This window comes from Phalacrocorax aristotelis, chromosome 2, assembly GCF_949628215.1.
Source record: "Phalacrocorax aristotelis chromosome 2, bGulAri2.1, whole genome shotgun sequence".
Lineage (NCBI taxonomy): Eukaryota > Metazoa > Chordata > Aves > Suliformes > Phalacrocoracidae > Phalacrocorax > Phalacrocorax aristotelis.
In genome coordinates, this window is record NC_134277.1 from 151,868,384 (window position 1) to 151,885,475 (window position 17,092).

Below are 17,092 nucleotides of genomic sequence, written 5' to 3' on the forward strand. Positions count from 1 at the left end.
GTAAAATTAGGATAATCTCCAGAGTACATTCTTAAAACTATTTACCATACTGTGATTAACTTATTGGTAGAAACAACTATGTTACACAAGTGAGGCAAAGACTAAGGGCAAACTCCTGGCTTTCTGGGCTATTCATATTTACCAAAACAAGAAAGCAAACCGTTGGGTCACATTCACTGAAGATGAGTGTATTCTTCTCAAGATTTATTCTGTTGCCATTGAAGCCAGTACAGTTTTTGACATTAGGATTTAAAAGGTATTTTTAAAACAAAGACTGTGACAGAACAATAACAGGACTTAAATTAATGTCAGGAGACCAGATGTGCAAAAACAACAAAAGTAAGGAACACAGAGGCAAAGCTTTCATTTGCTAGCTAATGCTAGCAGACTAATATCTAGCACCTAAAAGAAGCACCATCCCTTCTATTCTCTCTCTGTATAGATAAAATTACCAGACAGTTCCTTGGCTACTGTAAACTCACACAGCCTCACAGACTTTGAGGTAAACTCACACTGGTTTACAAGAGAAGAAAATATAGCTCCTTTCCTTTTTCCCCAGGAACTTAATTTTTTTGAGTTCTCATCATTTCTGTGGGCAGTTTATATCTTTAAATGTATCCGTGACTATAACTAGTCTCACCAACTTTCTTCATTAACCTCTGTTCAAACACTACCATATATCCCTGGCATAAAGATGAGGAATATTAACACAGAAACAACTTTGCCTTGAAGGCTGCGAATATACATCATGTCAGTTGTTCTACAGAAACTGCCCATCTGAATGCTCTAATTTGAGGGTAGACTACTGCTCTCTGAAAGAAGGCTAAAATAGCTTCTTTCTGTCACAGAGCAAGTGAATGTTCTCAGGCACTTACTATTTAGCAGCTGACATGCTGTACATCACTGCATATCATTCTGAATTGTAAACTTGCTAATGTCTCCAAAAAGGATATAAAGAAATTCTACTACAGATAATAATATAAATCATTACTTATGAGCTGCAGTCAATACAGAATTTAGATGACTACAAGACCATACATGCTTTTTCACATATTTTTATATATACGTACATGCAGATATACATGAGAAAAAGCAGCACATATATGTACACACATACACACAGGCACATGCATATGAATGTGTATATGTGTGTGTGTGGTTTACCACCACCCATTTCTCCACCTTCCACCATTTCTTTTCATGTCTGTGGTTTAAAAGAGATGACTGACCCCTGTGTTCATGAGGTGTGACTCTCTCAGTGTGCAAGGCACGCTCCAAGCCTGATCATGACCCAGAAATAAGACTCAAAATAAACAGGTATGCCCACATGCAGGTGCAACACCCAAGATAGCTTAACAGCCTTCGGTTCAAACAGAGAAGTCCCCAAGGAGAGTCTGCAACGAGACTGACAGATGAAATGGGCCTTCTGGGACATCACACCTTCATGCACGTTCTGTTCTAGCACACCCTGCAAGATGTAGCACAGCACAATCTAGTCCAGAAGATCAGGATACATCATATCCAGCAATAGTTGGTGAGTTTATTTAGATCTAATTCCTTTTTTATGAACAATGGAGCTAAAGTCAGTAAGACCAACAATATAAAATTTGGATCCATTTGTCTAAGCATGCGAGAAAAACGAAATTCATTCAAGTACGTTTTCATTTACTCACGTCAATTATTTATGTATCCATGACACCTTGGAGGAAGTCCACCTGATGACAAAGCTGCACTTTCAGAAGGTTTGATTTGTCATTAACCCGAAAGTAAATGCTGTACTTTTCTTACGCCTCCAATCTAGATTATCACCTTATCTGTAAGAGTCCCTCTGCCAAAACCACCAAAAATGTAGAGGAAACCCTTTAACATGAGAAGGAATGTTGATTCCATCTGTACCCCTACAGGCCCTCTACAGCTTTTTTAGTCTTACCTTCACAGCTTCATATTCAATCAAACTGCTAATATAAGAGTTGAGGATAAAATGCAGAATCTACTAATAATAAAACCACTGGTTCTCATTCAGCTGAATCCTAGTTAGACCAGACTTTAATTATAAGTTACATTACTAGCCATACACTTCTAACTTGAGAACAGTAAAGCTGCCAAATTTGATATACTGAAATCCAGAACACTAAAAACCACACATACATGACTTCGTGTATGGACACAGAGCTCACCACTGATTTATAAAGGAGACAAAAGGAAGAGCTTTACACACTCTGCGTGCATGGGCACTTTTGCCACTTTCTAGGATGCTGAGCAGCCTGGTATCTGGACATCCAAATAGGCTATCAGCTGCTGTGAAAATCCTGGAAAAGTTGTTACCCATATTCATATATGAAAAAGGATTAGGCTGAGTGGTATAGGACAACTCCTACAATATTGGATGTCTAGAACCATGAATGAAAATTCTGCCACCAATCTCTCATTAGTCTGTGGGATAGATAATGTAGTAATTTTTTTTCCCTCAGCTCACTGAAGTACAATCAAGAAGCTATTGGATGGCTTTTATCAGTCCATGGCTTTTCAGAAATACGTCTTCTTATCCTTTATGGCAGTCTAGTATCTAAAACCATGAAACAATCAACGTGAGAGGGCTAGATAAAAAAAATAAAACCTCTTTTTAATACTTTCAGACAGGAGTCTGAATCTCTTTAATGGCTGAACATAAGAGGAGGTAGGTCTGTGACAAGCTCCAGAACCAGGGCCATGCTGAGCAGGAAGCTCCTCAAAGGTAGCACACACAATGTGAAGCTGCCTGGAGTCGACCATACGAACTGCTGAGCACTGCAGTATGTCTTTATTCACGGCTGCATGAATACCCTTCTCCCTTGGGACATGCCATCTGAAACCCTCACCTGAAAGCAGACATTTCTGTCCTTTCTTTGAGGGACACTGTTTTCTTTTAAAACATATCAGGAAATGGGGTCATGCTCCCTTTTATACAATAGCCTAATGGCTTGAACACTTGTTCAGGAAACAGGAAAAGTAGGCTCCTTTCCTTGCTCTGTCAGAGGGGATTCAAGCCCACTTCTTCCCCCTCACTGAGCAACGTCCTACCCCTTACCTATGAGCTGATATGTGGAAGACAGCACTTTCCAATTTTGCTGTTAAAGCTGTCCCACTCAATGCTCATAAAAAAATTTGGGGACAGAAGAAAGACTCCTGCCTACTTGCCAGCCACTCGCCTGTCTCCAGGCCTTTCCATAAGTTACATTAAAGAGTCATTAGATCAAACACAGAAGGAAATTTAATCATACAGTAGCAAAGCAATGGTTTTCAGCATTATAGCTGTTAACTTAGTCACTTGAATTTTACCTTAAGTGAAGTCTTTAGACCTGGTCTAAAGTATGCTGCTTCAGGCACGTCCACAGCGCCATACATAGGCTAAAATATCCAGCAAGAAAAAGCTGCTTGTAGACATTGATTAATTAACTAAATGTGAAGAAAAAGTAATGAGGGGCATCAGCAAAAGTTGATCCATTGAACTCACCTCAAATATTATTCTGATAAAAACAATAAAGCTGATTAACACATTCTCTGGGAATTCAGAGTTGTGCTAGGAAATGTTTTCTGAAATCTATATTAGCAAGAAAGTTAATCTCCCAGAAACAGCTCAGTTATTTACTCAATCCTATGGAATTTATTATAAACCAATGAACCAAAAACCTCTGAGGAAGAAAATGGGAACAAAGAGTACAGGAGATTTTCAAAACAAAATCACATTTTCAAAGAGGACAAAGGAATCTTGCTGGATTAAATATTCAAATCAAGTAAAAATCTACACAGTAGTAAGGCCGGAAAGCTTGGATTATTTACACAGTTCCCAGCCAAATCCTCTTTAGGTACTACAAAACACAGTCCCAATATTTGCATACCTGGATGTGAAGCTAAACATGCATCCCTACTGTTTTGCTTACTGCAATACAAAAAAAAAAAACCCAAACCCTAAAAGCTGGGGTTAGGATGGGGGGAGATGTTTTTTGGTGGTGGGGTGGGGGTTAAGTTTTCTGCGACAGACTTCACTTCTGTGGAATGTCCAAAAATGCATTTGATTTCTTTTCTTCCAAGCTCTTGGCAAAGGGACCACATCCCTACCTATCTGCAGATAGGATAGCAGATACTGGGGGTTTTTTCTGTATTCAGATATTTTTCCATTGCTTTTTCTTTGCTTTTGTTATGAATGCAAACTACAGGGCTCAGTAGCATCCCTCACTACTACAAATCTTCATATACCGTGGTCTCCGACTGACCACTGTGAGCCAGATCAAAGTCAGTCTTCTTCATCCTCTGTCTTCTGTGCCCAGCTCCCTGGCCTGAGACCATAAATCCGTCAATAACTTCCACCCCAGCTACAACAGAACAGTTTGTTAAGTGCAAGGGGATCAATAAATCAGACCTTAAACCCAGTCCACTACTATTTCAAGTTAATTACAAAGGGATTATTTTCCTTTAGCCCAGTACCTATACAAAATAATATTGTTTAGATGAAGTAATTATTCAGGTTCAGTTCCCTCTCCATGTTATGCAGGAGTTTGACTGAACCAATTTTAACCAGAGCTCCAATCGATACGATCCCTCGTTGCGGCAGGAGACGCCAGCCGTTCAGATGCCTGAGAAAAATCCCCTCCAAAATGGACATAGTAGCAATACAAACATGTGTGGGTGCAAAGGGGATTTTCAAATGTTCTTCTACTGTGTTTATGAATCTCACAAAGCTGCTCTGTATCGGGAGTGGGGGAGGAGAAAGCATAAAAATATTAATCAGTTACTTATCTTCTGACATGTTCTGGATCAACATCTGGTGCATGTGCAAGTGATGAAGTATGGCATTTGGCACAAAAGCTTATTTAATCTTCTCTTCCCAAATTGGGCAGGGAAAATTAGCACTCTTAAAAATTAAGTTTCCAGATCCAATTTTTTTCTTTAAAATAAATTGCCAACATTGTATAGGCTGTCTGTTCTATTTTGGAAAATGTTTTTAGTCTGAGAAAAGACTGATCTTAAGTAGATTATCTGTGGACTGTTTCCTACCGCTTTTTGTCTCCCCTGCAGTATCTTACTGCCAGGGTTTAGTAGACAAGTATAGTCTAGGTTCAGCTGTTTTATTTCTGCTTCTATCAGTTCAAACTGAGATAGCTCACACATCTGTTTTATTTCTGAAAGCACTGCATAGGAAAAGTGTCCAGCTCATTCTAATCAAGCATAAACTTTCCTATAAATAACTAGGGACCTAACGAAACAATTGTTTGGAGGAAATGAAAGTGTGTTTAGAAACTCAAATTCCTCTATACTGTATGCCTGAACTGCTGCAGTTTGAATGTCTTCCTGACAGCATGGATCAGTTGCTCTAAGATGCTGTCCCCGGAGTCAGCAAACTGAAACTATAGCAGGAAATCCAGGTATTAACATCATACTATGTGCTAATTATAAACCATCATTTCACATTCTGACATTATTCACTTCTAACCTCTTTTAACTAAATCACGTATTTGCTTTCTAATCACAGTTTGACAGGAGAGAGTGTCTGACACGAGACAGTGAAGTGATCTTTTAGTAAGACAGCAGTTCAAAGACGGCAGCTTTTACGCATAATAACGACCTTAGTTTGATTTGCTGCTCCACAAAGAAGTTGTAGAGTTTCTGGGAAAAGAGGAGAGTTTAAATCACATAAAAAGCTTGAAGTTCCTGACTTGTATTCCAGTTTCAGCTTCTTACTTGAAGTTAGATGTTAGCCGTCTTAACCTGTTTTGCAAAACTTCTTTCCCATAGCTACAGTCTCTGCAAGCATTATGGAGTATTTGCCACCTTCCACCTTTTTATTTTAGCATACTCTGATTTTTGTGTGGTGATTACTACCAGGTGAGACATCGTTCCTATGCAAACATACACTTGAAACTGGATGGACATTTGAATTCATTTTGTATGCAAACTTTGTTACTTGTGGGTTTTTTTCTTAAAATCTGAATTTTTATATCATAGAATATTGAGGTGTCCTACTACATCTCTCAGGTCACTCCTGAGAGGATTTTTTTTAAAGCAGCATAATTTTTTTTTTTAACTAATTAAATATTAGCTGGTAAGAAAATAACAGAGACTGCATGAAAAAGCTTTTGAGTCTACTCCTCCATGGTAAAAATAAGATTTTTTTTTTACAGCAGTATCTTTAGTTTTTTCCCTGCTCCAGCAAGACGAGAAAGTGACTGAGGCAATAGTTCTTTCCTTGTATGCTCACTAACATGGAGGACAGCATGGATTACTGTTACTTTTTGAAATGTTTTAAATAACCATTGTGTATCCCATTTTTCTGGCACTAGACAACTTTAGAGTTGCCAAGATTTGCCACTTATTTTATCTTAACAAAGAATCAATAAGCCAAATCTTGACTCCCAGCAGCTGACAACTTAGGATTACATTTTTAATTTCCAGCTGCTGTCTTTTGTCTGTCTGGTTGTTATTTTTCATTATTATTTGCTCTTTTCTTTCCCTGAGAGCAAATCCTTCAGATATGATTACCAATTTAGCAATCTGCATGTTTGCTGAATAAGATCTTTTGCTATTGATTGCCACAACTAAATCGCACACAGAAATATCACTGGTCAAAAAGCCAAGTACTCCTCTACTGTACAAGACGCTCAGCAGACCTGCAGAAAGCCTGGCTAAAATAGACTAGAAATGGTTCTCAGGGCTTAAGCAGGTTACATGAAACACTTTAATAGCGTAGGTAGGAGAGGCTTTGCAAATAACCGACTTTGCAGTTGGGAAGGCAGTTAGCAGAAGCAGAGAGGCTGGGAAAATACAAACCTGCACATCGTAAGTCCCATTTAATAACACAGGCCTCTGGGAATTGATGTCCTGCAGCACTCCTGAAAGCACAGTGCGGTTGACTTTCTGGAAGTCTTTGGAGTGGCTGAACTGCACCATGTTGTGGAGAGCCAAAATTTTAGTGTCGAGCTCAGCATCCTGCCTGGTGCGGTTGTGCAGTCCTAGGTGGTACTTGCGGAAGTGTTTGATGAGATCTGTGGGGTCGTTCCCATAGTAACCGTATCCACAGATGTTGCATTTGAAGTCCTGAAGCTCTGGAGACAGAGGCGCCGTATCTGGGTTATCATTTGCCAACAAATCTGCTTTAGATTTGTTCAGCCTTAAACCCCCATCTGAAGGCACTTGTGGGTTTTTTGAGGCCATGGGGATCGGGCTTGAGCCTTGGCCATCAGTTTGACCACTTTGCACTTGCACTGTTTCATCTGAAGCTTTTGGCGACATCTGATGCTCCTCATTTGTCTCCGCTGCATCTCCTGACGGGGTACAGACCACATCTTGGGTGTCATCTGCATCTGATTTTTGAGGAGACTTCAAGGGCTCACAGATTCCCCCAACAGCTGGAGATGAGAAAGCCAGCATATTTCTGTCTGTCACCTCATCATGAGGGAAGGATGGAACATTTCCTCCCTTATTGTGGCTTTCATAATTGAAGCCAGCCTTTTCACTCAGCACTGAGCTTTTCAAGTCCTTTTTAATGCTGGAAGATGGCTCTTGGACATGCGTGCAAAGTTCCTCCTTGTTATTTAACTCTGCCGCATCACCCTGGTCAGTGTTTTCTTGCATCTGCTCTGCGGAAAATTCTTTTTTCCTTCCAGACTCTTCAGTTTCAGTACCTGTAGACTCAAGGGTCTGTACCTCACCTTCACTAGCAACGTTTCTTAGAGGGGGGTTCTTTTTCCGGACCATATCTACCACAGGAAAAAAAAAAAAAAAAAAAACACAGAGGGCAAAAAACCCTATAGAATTATTCAAGATAAATAACGATCATAAGCCTGGCACTTTTTAAAGCATTCCAAACAATATGAATACATAAACTTTTCAGAAAGTTTTTGTCAAGCAGGTTTTTAGTCTATGCAGAAAAATGGAACTTTATATTAAAAAAATAGTGACACTGAAACTGAACTTAAACAAAAGACAACTTTAAAGTACAAAAACACTGCCATCAGAGTGAGTGAATTACAGGTTTCATTATCTTTTCAGAAGATAATGGTCTGGCAGAAATAATTTTAAATGAACAATTCCTTTAAAATAATTTTAAAAAACTAAGGGGAAAGATAAAATTTTGCAGTCTAATGTTCATACACTGTACAACTACATATAATGCAGCTTTGCAAAAATACACCTAAAAGACATAATTGGGAGCACTTAAAAAAGTTATTAGGAAGGAAACAGATTCAGGCGAGTAAGTAACTCTGAGGTTTCAGAGAAAGTATTTCTCCTAAGCAGTTTCGGTTTCTCTACAGCAAAAGCTCCCCCTCCTACTGCCCGTAAACTTCAAACAGGATTATATGGATATTCTAGAGTCTGGCCCCACAGTCCATTATTCACATAATTAGTTCTATTTGCCAAACAATGAGAAACTAACTTTATTAGGAAACCCATTGTCAATAAAATTTTACAGGCCTGGATCCAGACATTTGACATTGCTCCGTGGCTGAGTCGGGATCTACCCCAGAAACACCTGGAATCCACATGGATCTAAACAGCCGAACCTTCCTCTGCTCAGTCCTCCTTGCAGACATAGGCACTGTTGCTAAATCTGCAAGCACGCTTTCAGGATCCATTTAAGAAAGCTCAGACAGGACAGCAATAAGATCAGAGAGAAAGAAGGAGTCTGCCACCAGTGAGTTAGCTGCTAGCTGAACAGGGGCGATTATGGAAGAACAAGTAATCAGACTATGCAGGTAGTAAGCCAAATTCCTCATCCGCCACATATCTTCATCTTCCCCAGCCTACTTAGAGAAAATATATATATGAAACTTCCCTGCACTCTCCACTGTGTGGTTCTGGATTTGATATTCAGCACCAGCTGGTTTGATCCATTTTGTTCACATGCTAGCTATGGGCAGAAGACAGATGTGCTACAACTTTTTCTGCGCTCTTATCTTTGCCAATGCTGTACATAATGATGAATGTTTCTCTTTGCCAAATTGTGTGTGGTCTGGTGGCAGCAGCCTGCAGTACCACACATGAGATGTGAGCTGCAGACTCAAGCCTGAGCCCCCATTCCTGGGTGCCTACAGAGGCACTGGAGATACATATGGCTCTGCAAAGAGAGGACCACCTGGCGATTCTGGGAGCAGCACTGATGTGCTCCAAATGGTTCTGCATCCAGACCTTTAAAAGCCACGGATGACCTTCTCAAAACAGTACTTTGAGAAGTACGACTGGGGACGGAGGTTAAAAATAAAAGAACAGGCGTCTGTACATCCTCTTATTTACATCTGCTCCACATGAAAGGGCACTGTATGCTATGTTGATAAAAACAGACAACTTCTTAGGGGAAGTGTTCAACTTGTGTCTTGGGCTGGCTCTGTTGTCTTTGTGGTTGAGCTGATCCACAGGCAGCACGGGCTGCAGCGAGATGGCTTTCACACAGAATGCCAGCTCGTGTTACAGAAATTCTGACACTCCGTGTGGTCTTAATAGGTTTCTTAAATGCCTACTGGGATGCCTTACTATAGAAGACACACATGCTTGGGAACCAAGTGCCTTCTCTTTAATGGCAACCACACCTATTGGGAAACGTATGCACTGAACTTCACTTCCCCCCCCCCAAAAAAGGCTTCTGAACCACGAAGTCACTCAGAACTAAGAGAAAGGAAAGATTTCCTGTTGTGGTAAGAGAACTATTACAATATGTGCATGTATATAATTCAAGGTACAAAGACAATTTTTAGCCTTCTAGCATTACTGCTTCTATATGGGACTTTGTGAATGTTCTTGGTTAACAGACACTAAAAATATTGGTGAGCATCTCTGGTAGGTGTTCAGCTAAGTCCATATTTTTCTCCTGGTTATACATCCCAAACCATTCTTAAAATACTTCTGTTTAAATGCAATTCATTGCAGTTAGAGGACAAAGAAAGGAGTCCTGACTACACAGTGAAGAAAATTCAGAAATTGAGAAAGTAAACACCATGACTGTTACCTCAGTCAAAATTAAACAAGACTAAATGCAATGTTTAAAAATGTTTTTGTTACAGATATTTTTGGCAGATAAGGAAAGTTTAGAGACTTTGCTATCTTCGTGGCAACTGACAGAAGAAAGTCAGAGAAAAGGACAGAAAAAAACTCCCTATCAAGCTAAGAAAAGAAAAATCTGGACTGTTTACAGGCTAACTAGACAGTACTCCAGATCTAGATACTTTGGTTCAGATTTTCCTGACATATCTGTGAGTCTGTGTGTTAATGGAGGGGGAAAAAAACCATATCTGCCTAATGGAGCTTTTTCATGCAGGATTCTACACTTGGAGGAAAAAAGGAAAGAAGATAACATTGATTTAAATATAAAAACTTTCTTAAGTTGAATTTAAAAGTATTTTCCCCTCTTTATTCTTTTAGCTTTTGAAAAATCATCTGTCATTTATTTGTTCGATATCTACTCAAGGGGATGGTAAGAAAAGTCATGATTTTTTTTTTGTCACCGAAATTCCACCACTATCACTTTTCAGAGACATATTATGTAAATAAAACTACATTTGCAATACTCCTAAATCGAAGAAACCATCCCCTAGCAAGTCGTAAGTTAGATATAGAAAGAATATAGCCACTCTGAAATTATTATCTCTAAGACAAATAACAGATTGCACAATGTTTTATTGTGTGCCAAGAACGTTTTCAGTTAACAATTTCACTTGAAAAAATGGATCACATACTTGTAAAATCATACCCAGCATTGACTTCATAAGGCATGTGGCTTTAGAGTGCTTTTTACAATTATTAATTCTATTAGTCAACTAGCAGGCGGGCTAATGCAATTGTCTTAGAAGATGCACGGAAGACACAGAAGACATTTTGAGAGCTGATCTGTATATCTGCAAAACAAAACAAAAAAAGGTTTTCCTTCCTAAATTATGCATTCAAAATATGGTTTTTACTTAAAAACATTATGATGCCTATTGTACATTCACATGCATCTATTAGTGGGCACTACACAAACAGGGGCTGCTGTTCTCTGCTTCCATCAAGCATAAGAAATTCCGTAGCTGTTTTTTCAGACAGACACACTCTTGCACACGCACACATACACACACAGAGAAACAGACAAAAATTATCTCAGAGGTGATGTTCACCCAAAAAAAAAAGCTTAAAACAAGTTTAAAGTAAGTGTTGAAAATGTGCTCGTTAAATGCTGTGAAAAATAAAATTGCCTTAAAAATTCACATCTATGAACAGGTATTGTGCGTTGTAATGGGATGGGATGGGACTGGCCTAATGGAATGGGTAAAGGAATGTAAATAACTGGTTCATATCCAGGCTCTGCCATCAGCAACTGAACGTTATCATCTGTTGGCTGCCTCGTGTCCCACTTGAAACAAATTCAGTGGCGTTGTTTTAAGTGGGCAACTATCCGCATCTCAAAAATGCCATCACAAAAATAAGCATGGCAGTCGGCTGTTAGGGAAGAGGCCAAGTGAGGAACAGCCATTGGGGCTGAACTACCTTTTCAACACTGGAAATGGTGATTTTCCCAAAATGAAAGAATTACTAAGCCTGATGTGAATGAAGAGACTTCTCGAGCTGAGGGAATTTTGGATAGGGCCCAGGCTGCAGAACTTGTCTTTGCACTCCATAATCCAGGGTTTACTTCATATTTTCATTATGCTGAAATTACCTTTAAACCATATGGGGTTTGTTACCTGATATGATCACCCTCAGCTATTTTAAAGTGAAAATAATGCTAATAGCTGTATATAGTTTCCCTCAAAACCAGCCAAGACTACTCTACACAATGCATGCATGTGTGAGATACAGACTTTTCTGTTCAACAGTCACTCACATCAGTTTATCCCTGGAAGCAAAAAGTGCAAACTTCTGCTAAAATCAGTTTGTAATTCAGGATAATGAATTACCATAGTGACTACTGTACCTCTTTTAAAAAACAAGAAAAAGCAAATTCTGATAATCAACAGTTTCTTATGCGTGGTGAAGATAATGGCTAATTACCTGCTGATCACCAGCTCCCGCAATGGGTCATTGTTGTTGCTCATTACTTTTATTGAATGTGAGGACTTGTCATCAAAGCCTATTGCAACAGCATGGTTGTTGCCTTGTGCTTGCACTGCAGGTTTAGGTCAAGTCTTAGTCATATGCTCTTTTTAACAGAATAATACATTTAGAAAGATGTCTGAATTTTGTGAGATGCCACTGACTAATCTTTGTGCAAGTAGGTGCACAAGCAGATGAACAGCAAACTGAGTCAAAGGTCTATGATGTTATCAGTCAATATGCTGCAGTAACAAAAAGTTAAATGGAAATACACATGTATATGCAACAGACTCAAGCAGGACCTCTTTGTTAAGGGATAGTAAAATTAATACTTTTACACTCATATATATTACACACCCACACACAGACATATAAAGTACATACGGTGCTTAAACATCAATCATTTTGCAGCATAATGCAGCAAAAAATCATTAACTCTCAGTGTCTCAGCTTAATATATGTCTAATACTTACCTATCTCACAGGAGTGTTGTGAGGCTTAATTAATTAGTGACTGTAAAGCACTTTGTGATCCTCTAATGAAAGGTGCTACATAGCACAAAGTATTATTAAAATCATTAGGACCACAAAAAAGCCCTGTGGAATTCCAGCCTACACTGTCTGTTGGGGTTGGGAGTGATCTTATTATTAAAAGGAGACTGTCAGACTAATTTTCATAATTTTTTCAAGATCTTTTTTCCCCCTTTGCTGTTGTGATAGCACATTAGTAGCTAGAAATTTAATCTTATCATCTTAATAACATACACTCATGTAGTTTGTTACTGCAGGGCTAGAGAAGAGAACAGGGCTTTTGGCACTCATCTGGCTTTCCCTTTTAAGAAAAAAAAAATGAGAGACATATTTTGACACCTTCCCACACTCCACCCCACCAGGACAGCCGATCATGTGAGATCGCAGGATACTCACTATAGCCGCATGGGAAAATACTGCTGTGGTTTTAATTTCGCTCTCCTTTTTTTTTTTTTCCTTTCACAGAAAAAAAAAAAAAAAGGCACAAAACAAAACCTAGCTTATTACACATAAATAGGCTACAAAGACTGTCTGCTGTGCCTTATATAAAAAACCCTTAAGCGTTCAAAGTGTCGGCTTCTATCAAGCACATAAAGTCCTAACCGATCTGGAGCCTTCTCCCCACTCTCCATAAAACAATTGAGCAGCTGTAAGGCACACTAGTTCTGAAGCCAGAAAGCTCCTGTCTTGAGAAGAGTGAATTTCTGGGAAACCATCGCTGTGGCGGGCTCCTTCCCCAGGGAGCCACCCCACACCCAGCCCTCCGCCACAGCCCGTCCCGCCGGGCTGGCCCAGACCCGCGCCGAGCACAACAAGAAAGTCAACAAGCTAACCAGGACAGCCCACAGTTCAAAGACCTGTACATTTTCTAATGTAAGCATTTACAAAAAATATAACAATAATAATCATAATCTGTAAATACACTAGAAATTCCAGGTGAAATTGCTGCCTTCACTGAAAATTACATTACATTAGATGCAAACTACCCCCGACTCAGACACAGCAGTACAGGCCTGGCCAAAACTCCCATCTTTCCACCTTTCCTCATAGCTACTTGAACAGTGAAACGTCAGAAAAGAGACGTGTATAGCTTCACATCCCCACCTGCTCCGGATGGGACACAGAGCTAGAGGCAGTCACACACGACACTTCTCTGCCAGCTCCGCTTGTGGTTCTCAGAGCAAGCCTGCCTGAAAACAACTGATACATGGTCCTAACCTTTCTCTTCTGAGAAGGGAAGAACAACCCCCTTTGCGCAAGAAACTCAAGAATCAGGCCCTAAAGTGTGGGAGGCAGAATAAACTTAAAGACAAGCAACTCCCTCTTCAACAAAACCACCTCCTCCCCCTTGGCACCACTGTCTTCAAATACACCATACAAGCCAGGGGACGTCATGGCTCTAAGTGACAAACTAATTCCAAAGGACTTTCTAAGATGTATGTGCTTTTGTATAAGCCCTACAGCTGCATGACTCTTTCCTGCCTGAGGTAGCTTAGAGTAGAACATGCCTCCTCATATCAGTAAAATTTGGCAAGATCAGACATCGTATTTGGTCAAAATGTATCTGCTTGATATTTTACACTCTGCATGCTCTACTGAAATTATGAAAGCGTCACCAATCTAGAAAATGCAAGGCAAAAATCATGCCTTATGCTTATGCCATACTAGTAGAGCAGTATTATAGCAAACTGCTGTTGTTTTTCATCTCCTCTCTTCCTCTTCTGCATTTTCAGACTCTTCAGCTTGGTCCCTGGTCACCTACTTCCCAAGAGCTTTTTGCACTTTTTTTTCCACAAAGTTTACAACAAAGAGACAAGTCACAAAAAGCTGCAGTCTGTTCAAGCTTCCTCCTTCCCATTTACATTTACTTTCCCAACACTGATCATTCTCAAATCTCTAAAGATGTGCTTTTGGATTTCTTAAGTCCTGTTCAACTACAAAGTGTCATCACCTTCAAACAACTCTCATTAAATAAATCTCTTATTAAATTACACCAGATTAATTCAGAATGATCTTTTCTATTACCATATGCTTCAGAGCACAGCACATATGAGTAGCCATCTAGCCACTGAACTAAACCTAGCCTTGTCTATGGGTACAGAGCAGACACTCGGTCATTTCAGAGAGTTCAGGTGTGGCATTTCAAAATAGATTGAAACCTATAGTTTGAAACTACTTCCAGGCACTCATTTCATTTTAAGCTCACTACCAGGGTAATCATGCAGACACTTTCAGGAGAAACTGTAGACAAAAGGCGATTTGTCTAAAGAGGTGACACAGGGTGGAATATTACGGTATCTTACAGCCAAAATGAAGAATTCTACAATTGCTTCTTTTATTTAAGGGTGCTTGAGCACGGCAGTTTCCTGCTCTGCATTCCTTAGTTGCCTGCTGCAGAGCTTGCTCCTAGTGGACTGCCAGTCCACTGCCATCCATCCAGGATGGGGGAGCCTGAGAAGGCAAAGATTTGCTTTGCTCTGGCTTCCAATCAAGCATCTAAAAATACTCTGTGAACATGACAACCTGCCAAACCTCTAAGAACATTGCAAAACAGGAAAATTAATATCACTGCAATTTTACAGGTAAATAAAGTGATCTACAGAGAGGATCCAAAAATTAAGGTGTTCGATGTGGCATGCAGGGGTTGCTCTTCACTAGTGACTGAATTTGGTTTCTCTTGATGTCCAGGCCCATACCCCTCTCCTGTATTCATTTCACCAGAGAGCATCACCCTAGCACTTGGCAAAAGGCCAAGATCCTGTAATTTAATAAGGTACAGAAAGAGCACCTCGTGCAAAAGTCTAAATGCTCCAATTTATCATGATGGTTATGGGATAAGCTGACATTTTATTTGTATGTAAATTAGTCTCCAAAACAGCATAAAAAGGCCACACTTTCAGAGAATATTGTGCCTTTGTTTCTCTGTTCTGCATCTATCTTAACTCAGCTTTGTGTATTAAAAGTAGTTTAATTTCTATGTATTGATGCTGCTTTGCATGCTCCCCAATCTGTTGTTATTGCACCGCAGAGAGAATCCAGCCTGATTTGCTTACTGCAATTAAATAACTGACTTCTGCCAGGACTGACACCTCCTATGAGAGCCCTGCCATCCTCACTGAATCTTCTGGTTATTCTATTAATTTGCTGTCATTACACTTCATAGGATTGTAGAACATTCCCTATTAGATGAGACCAGAGGTCCATTTAGTCTGGTGCTCTGCCCTGGAGAGCGGCCAATACCAGATCCTTCAAGGAAGGTTCAACTGCCTATGGACAGATACAGAATCACCTACCTCTGTGAAAAATGAATCACTCCTAATCCTCAAGACTTAGACAGTGGCTTACTCTGAAGAGTAAGAGGGTTTATAGCTCTTAATTATCTCTCACATTCTACAATTTGTTGTTAAATAAGTCTGTATAACGCCACTTCCTATAAAAGTGTCCAATATCTATCCAAACATTACTACGATCCTGGTATCAGTGATATCTTGTAGCTGTCACTTTACAATCTAATTACAAACTAAAAAAGAGCAAATATTTTAAGCATTTTGAATTTGCTTCTTGTCAATGGAGCAGAGTTTCCCCTCAATCGAAGATCCTCTAGGCTGTGGGCGCATCTATCACACACACCCCTATTCACCCTGTCCTCAGGGAAAACAACCACTGCCTTTCCAAACTCTCTGCTAGTAGGTGTAGCAGGTGTGGCGATATCATATGTTTCAATTTCTTTTCAGCCTGAGTAAATCCAATGCTCTTTGTAATCCAAATGGCCTTTGAAGACAATGAGAGTTTAGGGTTTGCAAATGACTCAGAACTGAATATGAGTTGAGTGTATTGGCAGAGGCAAGCACAGTGCTACCTTTGAGATGAAGAGTGAGTAATGAAAGTGACCTCCTGGCTCCTAGGAAAAAGCAATCAGGTATGGATACAAGAAGTGACTCATTTGTTCTCTTCCATTAGGAATACAATGGGCTGACCCTATTTCCCTTGAAGCCAATCGCAAAAGCCCCACTGACTTTGAGAGAAGCAAGACTGAGATGCGCGGTCCCCTTCTGCCAGGTGAGGCCTGCGATATGAGAGAAAGGCATCGAAATTACCTTGCCCAAAACTTCAGTCAAATGGAACCAAAAATTATTTATGAGAAGGGGAGCAGATGGAAGGGAGAAAGAGGCTGGTTTTGGCTATCATTACAGGAAAGTTCGAATAACCTTCCTTCCAAGTAGAGGCAAAAAAAGCCCATTTGAAACAGGGTTAAAATTTCAGCTGGATCAAAACTAAAAAGTGGGAAGGAGGCAGAAGTCTATGGTCTGGACCTGAAACAGCAATATTAAATCATCTCCGGAGAGGGCATTATTGTAGTAATTTTCCAGCCAGAGTAGAACCAAGATGAACATGAGTTTGCAAAAATATCCTTTTTCTTTTTTTTTTTTTTCTCCAAAAAAATTGGCAAGGTTTGCCAGACACAAGTTACATAGGTAAGAGAGGGCAACCAAGGGCAATAGGAGTTGAGCCCACGTACATCAAAG

The 17,092-nt window shown here is 39.8% G+C and overlaps 1 protein-coding gene across 4 annotated transcripts in view; it reads right to left on the reverse strand.

The window, feature by feature from the left end:
- TRPS1 (transcriptional repressor GATA binding 1) overlaps positions 1-17,092 on the reverse strand; it is a 222,415-nt gene that overhangs the window by 171,714 nt on the left and 33,609 nt on the right. For 3 of the 4 annotated variants that reach the window (XM_075085634.1, XM_075085635.1, XM_075085638.1), the window contains exons 2-3: positions 10,704-10,862; positions 6,805-7,733 (exon numbers count right to left, since the gene is read on the reverse strand). In XM_075085634.1, coding sequence (XP_074941735.1) covers positions 6,805-7,733; positions 10,704-10,740 — 966 coding nt within the window. In that variant the 5' untranslated portion in view covers positions 10,741-10,862. The remainder of the gene's footprint in view (positions 1-6,804; positions 7,734-10,703; positions 10,863-17,092) is intronic. The other variant, XM_075085637.1, reaches the window with a different exon arrangement.